Source organism: Nestor notabilis, unplaced genomic scaffold, assembly GCF_000696875.1.
Source record: "Nestor notabilis isolate BGI_N333 unplaced genomic scaffold, ASM69687v1 scaffold9439, whole genome shotgun sequence".
In the NCBI taxonomy this organism is placed as follows: domain Eukaryota; kingdom Metazoa; phylum Chordata; class Aves; order Psittaciformes; family Psittacidae; genus Nestor; species Nestor notabilis.
The window spans coordinates 71811-82144 of NW_009945016.1; the positions used below are offsets into that span (position 1 = coordinate 71811).

Genomic DNA, 10334 nt, shown 5'->3' on the forward strand with positions numbered 1-10334 from the left:
TCTTTCCCTTGCTTGCTAAACCTGTGAACACAGGCACCAAGACCCATGTCGCTATCAGTTCCTGGGGTTGGTTTATGCATACTACCTTCTTTAACTAAGTTTGCAAATGTTCTCATGTGAGAAGCACAAGGCACACCAAGACTGGATGATGCAGACCAGCTCCTCAGATTGAGCTTTTAGTTCTTGTCCCTGATGCTCCTGAGTCACTTACAGCAACATTCCTGATCTGTGGCCCTGCAAACCACCTCAGCTGTTCAAGGACAGCCTGGAAGACCTCTGTTTTGTAAGGAGGAAGCTCTGCCACTGCTTTTCTCAGCACCTCCTCTACTGAGCTCAGGGTACAGGCAGCACCGAAGGTGACCCCTGTAAACAAATGAAAAGAATTGTTGTTCTCCCAGACATCAAAGTACAAGAGGATGGTTATAACCTCCCAGTGATGTGAAGTTTAGATGTCACCGAGTTTAATCAGACATCAGGGCTTAGAGAACACGTTCAACCACAACGGACTATTATAACATGTAAACATCACACCCTCAGAACAAAATTCACCTTTAAATCACAGCTCATGGTGGTACTGCCTCTCACATGACAGTAACCCACCACCCTTTTGTCTCAGTGCATTATGAATGATACTGCCCTCCTATAGGCATTAGTTTGTCCTTTGAGAAGTAAACTCCAAATTCTCTCCAGTTTCCACACCTTGAAGATTCTACCAATCATTGGACCGCATGCACTACATTGTCCTAATTACTTCTTAGTATTTGTAAGGTTGACCTGCTCCCACCACAATGATAAATGCAATACTTCACTTATTTCCTCAGATGGTCAAATCCAGCATCTTTCCCTCAGCTACTAATTTTCTAGTTAAAAAGATTGCCCACTGAAACCCATTATTAACCCAGTTAATATACCTAAACCATCATGCATCAAATAGATAAAGTGTCTAATATACCTTCTAGTGACAGCCCTCTGATTCTCAAATTAATTTTACATAGCACTCACTTGATTTCCTGCATGGGAGAGGAATTAATGCATACAGAAAGCAGTTTTTAATCTGGGGATTTTCCTTCATATCCTTTTTATTATTCCATGGAGTCCCTACTCACTTCACAGGCATTCTGCCTCTTTATTGCTCACCTGTTTCAGTGTGCTGGACAGCATTCATTTCAGAGATCCATGCTGGTGCTATTATCACCGGATACAACATGTTCTTTAACCTCATCTCAATACCTTAAGGAAAAGTAAGACTCCTTCAGCTTCACACAGATGACAGAGAGCCTAAGCTAACTGTTTCCCAATGAAATGGCAGCAAGCTTATTAAAGAGTCAGTTCATTGACCATCTGTAACACAGATTATGTAAGGTCACAGAGATACCAAACTAAAAGCTGTTTTCTACTAATACCAGAATTCTCATAGGGAAGTTTTAGAGACTCTTTACTAGGCTTACAATAACCTAAAATACTCTGTTTGATACTTGTGAACCTGGCTACTGTTGTACATAGACCTTCAGGAAAGAACAATGAATGCAATGAACTACACAAAGTTTGGGGATTGTCCCCTGGAACAACTGCTCAGGATAACAATTACTAAATATGTCTGAACTCCCCTCCTCAGCACTTATGTTTGCAGAAGTAAATTTTGGGGGTTACACAAACAGTAAGATTTCAAGTCGTGAGAGTTTACTGACTGACAAACCCTTTAAGGTGCAGGTTTCACAACTGAATTCATTTGTTTATGAAGGCATAAACAAATTTTATGCTGTGTCACTCACCTCTTCTCAAAATTCCACAAAACTAGCACAAAAGCTTGGAGGTCTAGATAACCATGTTTTTTTCACCCAACACAGCAAAGAACAGGGAAAAACAGTCCCTGTGAGATTAATCTACCTGAGAAGAGATTTTATTCCTACATAAAACCTGAAGATTAATCACCTATTTAAGAGCAATGGCATAAAGGAGGTGTACATTTGCACTGCTCTCACAAAATACTCCATGGAAAGTGTTCCAAATGCTCATAATGAGCAGCATCTCTTCCTCTTACCCACTTCAGTGTTCCCCACAACGAGCTTGGCATTAGGGTACTGGGATTTGAGAGCCACCAGTTCCTTGAGGGTTGTAGGCTGGATCCACATCACACGCTCGCCTTTGAAACACAGCTGTTTCTGCTGCTTGTTACTCTGAGTCTGCAAAAGTGAATTTACATAGAACTCAGCCTATATATAGTGAACTCAGACAGAGCTTGGCTCAAGCCAAGAATCCCTGCTCACATACTGCCCATGCCTATGCCAGGCCAGGCTCCATCTTAGTAAAGTTACTTATAGTTAGCTGCAATATCCACACTGTTGTTGGCAGATAGCTATTCCCCATCCTTCTGCTAGCAGTGACAAGAGTCTTTTTCATGCTGACAAGAGTTTTTCCTTCCTGATATTGCCAGTTGCATTCTGCAGACACATCCTAGCAAGACCTCTGCCAGCAAGCTCCATCTGACCAACGTTCTGGCAGATGCCCATGACTTCAGCCATCTTGGAGGTCATGGGTTTTCCACTCTCATTTCACTGCAAACATGAGTCTTTAGCACTGCTGAAATTGAGTTACTAGCTGTAGGATCAGATTCTGGTTCCCTTCTCAATTCCTTCATTCAGAGATTGAAGAAAACGGACTCATACAGCTGCCCCCCAGCAACATCAGATCAACCCTTAGGCAGAAGAACATCTAGAGAAGAAGCAGATGGGACCTATCTCATGCTAAATATATATTATGCTATGGTGTATGAGAACCTGCTCATGCTTTAGCTCATGACACATTTAGGCTGGGTGCAGCAGCAGAACTAACATTTCAGTTGTTCGTTAAATGTGAAGGAAGCTGTAAACATGCCATGTGCTGGACTAGAGTCCTGGCTGGGACACATTTGCTTAGGTGAAAACTACCCCCAAAGAGACAGGAATAAAACATGGAGAGAAACTAATCTCACCTAACTTCTAATATCAGTGTGAGCTAGCCAACTTATACTCCTACTACACTGAGTGCAGAAGTTGGTGCCTTCGGAAAGTCATCTAGATGAAACATATATTCAGCTACATCCCATAGCTCCTACTTCTCTTCCTACCCTATAAAGGGAGCACAGGATCATTAGCTCAGATACAGCTGTATTTAATGTAGAAGTTAATGTCTGACCTAGTGAATTGAAATCTAGATGTCAGCAACTGTTCCACCCATGGGGCAGTGACCAGAAAGGAAGGCAACCCAAGAGCAGTCATGTATGGGGAGAAACAGAGATGAAAGCCAGCCAGCTGGGGCATGCACTTGGCCTGCATAACCTTGAAGCTACACTGGCTTAAAAGCCTTCTCTTTTACAGAAAAGGGAAGTATTCATGCCCATCCATCTTCTACCAGCAGCCACCTTCTGCATGCCATTTCCTAGGGGCAGAGACACTGCAGACACACAAACCCTGTGCAGTATAATGAAACCAACGAACCACATACTATTTCTTTTTGAGTGAACTTACCATTAATTCTGGTGGGAAGATTGGCTCCTGTGTAGGGTCCAGTGGCTGGAACTCAGAAGAGTTGAACAGGCTGGAGGACATCATTTTCTATGACAGAGATAGTGCAAATGGCTGGGTGGCAGAGAAGATATATGCATACAACACTAACTCATTCCTCTTTCCAGTCAAATCCCTATTACTATTTCATGGAGTAAAGGTTGGAAAACACAGCAAAAATATACCACCTGATTCAGCATTTCAGATGTTCATGTTTTTCTGATCACAATGCATGTCTAGTCAGAAACCGGAACCCGAGCCCTGAGCACACTAACAGGCTTTTGCCAATCAGAAGTGACATCACTTTCACAGTGGCATGTTAAATTACGAAGGTACCTTTTCTGAAGTAAGACAAGCATAAAATATAAACTGCTTTGCATAAATACAGCTAGATAAAAAGCATTGGGTTTTGGCACAGAATGAGCCAGAGGTAAGATTTCAAAACATCAGAAACAGAGGAAAAACTAGTAGTTGAAAGGCACCTTACCACATTGTCTTCTTTTCCATTCATGCAGCAGCCTGGACCGTTGGCCTTTCCTCCACAGCAGCCCCCGTTCTAAAGAAGAAACAAGCACACTTCAGCTGTTCTACACAAAGTCAGAATATTCCAGCTTTTACACAACATATTCCTCCCCTTTTATCAATCCCTGGATCACAGAATTTTACAGTAACATTTTGACAAAATAACTCCAAGCAGTCCTTGCTGGAGTATTCCACACAAAACTGGATGCTTCCTAACAAAGAATCCACAGGAATTCACTGGAATTTCATGGCAGAGAATTTCATTATATTCTCTCTTTCCTAAATTCATTTTATACTTACACTACCTTATGCCCTAATTCCTTGTTTTCATCCCTTCACTGTTTGCACCTCAACTGGCACATAAAATACGATTAACTTTTTTCCTTCAGATATCCCAAAAGGTTCCAATTGTACAATTTATTGGAACAGTGATTAAATAACTTCATTCATCTCTGGACTGCAGAGTTTGGGAAAGATCCTACTGGGAAATTAACTGATTTTTAGATCTGTTATCACAGAAAGATGGATCACTTCAATATACCAGAAGCTGGTAACACATTGCTTACAGTTGTCACCATGCTATTTACCAAAAGAGTTGCACCTTCCAGATTCAGAAGGAATGGATGTAGCTCACTAGTGTAAAACCTGCGTCATGGTGGCTAGTCATGCTAATGTGGACATACTCGGTCACAGTGTTTTCCAAGAGCAGATGTCCAAACAAGCTCAGATGGCTCTGAACATCTGCACCACAGTAGAGGTGACTAAAACATCAAAACTCTAATATTATATTGCAAATTATGGCTTTTAAAAACTCAGCTTACCATGCTATTTTCCCTCTCACTACGACAGCATCCAGTGCCATTGGCTAGTCTGCCACAACAATTCAAGTCCTGTGGGGACAAAAACTGTTCTGAGAAACACATGCAGGTTACAAAGAAATGAAGTGGACTTGATTCACTTTTGAGAGATCCCACATTTATTATATCCAAAGCAGAAATGGAAGATGGAAGCTGCCAAGCAAGTAGGTGTTTCCCTTGTCAATGGAAGGCAGTACCCTGCAATGTGATGGCTAGCTAGGTCACGTCCAGTCTATTGACAGACCTCTTGTTCTAGTTTAGAACTACTCTGATTATTCAGACAGTATCTCTGGTCTAGCTGGAGCTGTGAGAAGATACTCAGAGAAGAATAAAAGGGACAAGCATATACAATACAATGCCTAGTACTCCACCAGCATCCAGTTGCATTCAGCTCAGAGGACTATCTTAGCCCAGCGCAGTTTCTGTCTCTTTAGTAACCCTCAACAGCTCTCTATCCAAGTACCTGCTCAGTCTCCCCTGGAGCCTATGTAAGTTTTTGGTGCCCACAACACCTTTTGGTGAGTTTTGCAGGTCAGTTACCTGGTAACATGGCAGACCCTCTGCCTTTGCTTGTTTTCAACCTGACTCCTACTAGTTTCATTTCTTGACACTTTGCTCTTGTACTGGAAGAGGTAGCAAACAGCAGATGCCTACCCATATTCCACTTGTCAGTCACAATTCTGTAGATCTCTATCAGACATCACCACAAACCGCTACATGGACTATGTAGAGCCCCTTCCCCTCCCTGACATACTTTTTTCCAGGCTGAAGCATCCCAGCCTTCTCAGTGCTTCCCTGTATGGAATCAGATTATCACAGATGCAATCCTTATTCCACTTCCCTGAATCTTACTGTTGGAGATGAGAGGACCAGAACTGCGTAGAGCCATGATGTAGACAGAGGCATGACAGTGTTTTCTGTTTTGTTCTCTACCTGTTGAAATGTTCTTTTGACTGCCAGTGAGCACTGAGGTGATGCTTTCTGGAAGTCTACCACACACCTCCAAGATCATCTTCCTGAAAGGTAACAGGAAGTTGATCTTGTGTCTGCTTACAATCTATTTTATATGTGAAATGAAGACCACCTTTCTCCCTGTAAATTGCTTTGCATTTATTTGCCCTGAATTTTTTATTCTGTTCTATTCTCCAGTCTCTCAGGTTCATGAAGTCCTTCTGAAATTCCCCAAAGTCTGTTTCTGTCTTCACTACCCAGACTAATCCAGCATCAGTTAACTTATTTTCTCACATCACTGCTTAGCCTCTTTTCTACTGCATTTAGGGATATCTTGAATAGCCTTACACACACCACAGGTCTCCACAGAACTCCATGAGTGACCTCCTTCCATTGCAAAAATACACCATTTTCTCCTACCTGCCATCTCCTGCCTTTTAACCAATCTTTCATCCATACCGAGATCTTTCCTCTTACCCCATGGTTGCTTAGTGTCTTTAAAAGCCTTTGGTGAGACACTGTTGAAAGCCTGTTGGAAATCCAAGTAGACTATATCGACTGCGTTTATCAACCATTTGTAGTGGATCTCACTCCTGCTTGTATTTATTGTTGATCATAATTCTGGATAATAAAATGAAACCAATGGGCAGCATTCTTAATTCTTTATTTTTATGTTTAATACCAGAGCAGCCCCATAAGTGGCTAGGAATCACTGAAGTACCTAATGATCTATTTCTTTTCACAGACTCCAGCAGTCTTTCAGGAACAAAGGGAATAGAGAAAACTTAAAGCAAAGCTTCATACCTCACTCAAACCAGCAGGCGAGTTCTAGGCAAGAGCTATGGAGAGGTGACTTCAGCTTCTTTCCAGAGCTATTTCAGCTCTGCAGCTAATCTTACAAGAAATCAACTTTCTCCTTAGATACCCCCACAGTGTGTCCCTAGTCATGCACCATACCTTTACACTTTTTCCATATCAGGGATCATGTGCAAGCTGAATTATGCAGAGATACTGAGAACGTACAGAGAAGAATTACAGTCTGATTACCTGTGATCTGTAAAGGGACCATCAGGTGCTCCACTTCCAGCAAGTGGAGTGAGTAAAGGAGTTGGTCTTCCTGCATTATTCATGCATGAAGCACATACAAAGGGGTCAAGAGTTGGAGATGGGTTGTTGTGGCATGTATATATATTTTCTTTCCTCACCATTTCATCTCAAGGTGTATTTCAGTAACAGAAAGACAGTCAGTCTTCTGGATTTGTTTTAAACATTATCTGAAGCCACTTACTTTAGCAAACGTCCTGTATCCTTCCAGAATGGGTCTGTATCCTGTACACCGACACAAGTTCCCTACATTGCCAGAGCAAAAAGATAAAGATTCAGTGTCATTTAACTGAAAACTTCTCTTCTTTTAGAAGATTTTATTGTTCTCACAAAAGTTTGTCAAATCTGGGTAAAGTTAATGGAAAAACTGAGAAGAGGAAAATTTCATTAGCAATCTTGCAACAATCCTACCATTCCTTTGTGCTGAAATTCTAAATTGAAATTAATTCAGAAAAAATGCAATCTCCCTTATTCAGTATTCATCTACCTCAACTGTATGAGTCTAATCAGCATACCAACTACCCAGTCTCCTGAATTACAGAGGTTGCTTTCTCCTGCATCTTATTTCCTCTGTCACTGTCAGAAGCATGGTAATAGCTCTAACCTCAGCAATAACAGCAGCCTCTCAGATGATTTACACAGCTGGATTCTGCCCCACTCCATCACCTATATTGCTGTCTTTGTCCTTTGCAACATGAGGTTGGCTGGCCCAGATGCTCTCTGTCACCTCTGCAGGCTTTTGTGACAGCAACGAATAAACAAGGAGATGTATAAGCCATCCTCCAGGGATAGGCCTCCTTTTGTTCCATGTTAATCTTAGTGGGGTTCTAATCCAAGACTGAGGCTACTTTCCCCTGCTTCAGGACAAACAATGAGCTTCTGCGAGATTTTCCACAGTATTTTTGTTCACATAGCACCTGGCCAGCCTCCTAGTGGAAAAGCTACTTCTTAACCTCATGACAATTGACTATGCTTAATGAAACGCATTAAACAAAGGTGCACCTCCATCCCACTTGGTGAAGCAGATGTAATGAAAGCAGAACAGGTTGCAGCTCTGCAGGGCTATGAGTATTACCTTGGAAAGCATCTTCTATGTCCTCCATTTTGGGCTCAGGTTTGTTCCGAAGCAATGTGTACATGGACATAACAATGCCTGGAGTGCAAAAGCCACATTGGGACCCATGACTTTTTGCTATTCTCTCCTGAGAAAAAATAACAACAACCATCAGCTCATAATATCAAGGCGAGTTCACTGTTGTGCTTGTTTCTGTAACATCCCTGTTAAAAAAACAACAATCTCACCAGAGGAGCTAAGACTATCATCAGATATTCTCTGATGAGATGGTCAAATAATGCGTGAAGCAGACTGCAAAAAAGAGAACTCTCTAAAAATCTTGCTTCTAGGCTTTGAATTCTCAACTGAAGGTGACTAAAAACTCTAATGAGATCAGGAGTTCTTCGGATTTACCATGCTAGAAAAGTTGGGGCTTCTTGTATAGACATGAGTTTGACTTTCAAAGCTTAGCTGTTAGAATCTCCAGGGGAGATAAGGAAAAGAAGACAAGCAAACAAAGGTCAGCCTAGCTGCCATCCATTCATGCATGTCTAACGTATTTTTCACTTTGTTGTTTACTGTCTTAGATATTGGCACAAGTCCTACCTGCTGTGCAAACTGAGATGAATCATAATTCCTCCTAAAGGAGCAGTATCTCCAACAAAGCCAAGGCTTCCATAAGAAGTGCATTATAACACCTTGCTGTAAGAGCAAGGCTTCGCATTCCTGTCACTCCTCCCCACCAAGAATATTTTGGGATTCTAGAAACACTGCTGAACAAAGGTTCCTAACTATGCAGGATGAGAAACCAAGGTCATTCATAGAAGGCCACAGGAGAGCCAAAACCTAACTCAGACTTCCTGGCTCCAGGTCATTGTATAGGCTTTCACCATAACATCAGTCTTCCCAGTTCATGGGATTTGGTCCAGGATGTGGACCAAACACAGCCACACAGCCTGAGAATAAAAGCATTATCAGTTCAGCCAGGATAACACCAGTTAACTTGCTAAGGCATAACAGAGCTGCAGCACTGACCCAGAAGTTTGATTCCATCACCTAGTCATCCTTGCAAGTAAAGAATACTCATGTGGAAAGCCAAACTCCCACCTTTAACACTATTACAGAGCTACCAACACCTTGGAACAGAATTACTTAACATGAGAAGAAGACATGAATAGAGGGGTTTTAAGTTACCAGTATTAATAGCTTACCTGGGCTGGGTGCAGCCTGGATTTTGTGTTTCCTATGCCTTCAACAGTAGTTACAGCTACATGATGCAGGGCACAGACAGGGAAGAGACAAGCATTGGCAGTATGGTGGCTAAAATAATAAATTAAGGTCCTTTCATTTGACAGTGCTGCTCAACGAAGGAAAAAGTGGACAAGAGGACTGAAAGGTACTCAGAAACTGTAGCAGTGGACACAATAGGAGAACTTAAATAGGTCTGATACTGGTATTTGTACATGACAAATCCTACACCAGCCAAAGTTCTCATCAACTTCACTTGAACTTTAAACTGAGTATGCACCAGGATTGGATCTAGAAATTAGAACTTGAAGCATCCTTCTTGCATGTTAACCCTTACAGAATCCAAGTAATTTACAGGGGCAGACAACAAATACCAAGATGTTACACAGCTGGTCTGTCCCACTCACAAAGTTACATAAAAGCATTGAGTTCTTGACCTAGGAAACAGTTTCTAGATGGTAGACATCATGAAAAAGTCCAGGTTGAAGGTAAAATACAATAATGATGCCAAAATTCTTAAAGGAACTAGCTGCTTTATTTCATTTCTATCAAGGCAGAATAATGACCCTAAAGATATCCTATTCAAGACCACGTTACTAATCAGAACCACAAAGCTGGTTCGAAGTTAAAGATCTCCAAGCATTATTCCAAATATATCCAAGATTTTCCTGCTTTTTCTCTGCCTCATCCTCTCTCTCCATTCCTCTTTTTGTTCCATTACTTCACTTGTCAGTTAATTTAACAGAGAACAGGAGGAAGTTTATGTCTTAGGAAATAAGAGTAATTTTGAAGGATGCAATAGAAGCAGAGAAAAAGTGAATAACTGCTGGCATACAGAAACCAGATTATTGCAGCAATACAATAGCAATAAAGATTTTATCACAGTAATCATTATTTGGGTCATCACAGCCGAAAGTTATATTACATTGCAAGAAAGGAACATAAAGGTATTCTGAATTGGGAAAAGACAGATGGCCTGCATGCTAGAGTCAGTGCAGATATTTCAGGGCACAGTGAAATAGTTCCCTATCAGCACTCTGTAATGCTGTAGGGGAA

General features: G+C 41.5%; 1 protein-coding gene across 2 annotated transcripts in view; it reads right to left on the reverse strand.

Moving 5' to 3' along the window:
- Positions 1-10334, reverse strand: part of XDH (xanthine dehydrogenase) — a 42859-nt gene that overhangs the window by 29794 nt on the left and 2731 nt on the right. The window contains exons 3-11 of one of the 2 annotated variants that reach the window (XM_010022686.1): positions 9242-9350; positions 8052-8178; positions 7154-7222; positions 4886-4954; positions 4030-4098; positions 3507-3593; positions 2042-2183; positions 1138-1230; positions 212-363 (exon numbers count right to left, since the gene is read on the reverse strand). In XM_010022686.1, the coding sequence (XP_010020988.1) occupies positions 212-363; positions 1138-1230; positions 2042-2183; positions 3507-3593; positions 4030-4098; positions 4886-4888 (546 nt within the window). In that variant the 5' untranslated portion in view covers positions 4889-4954; positions 7154-7222; positions 8052-8178; positions 9242-9350. The remainder of the gene's footprint in view (positions 1-211; positions 364-1137; positions 1231-2041; positions 2184-3506; positions 3594-4029; positions 4099-4885; positions 4955-7153; positions 7223-8051; positions 8179-9241; positions 9351-10334) is intronic. The other variant, XM_010022687.1, reaches the window with a different exon arrangement.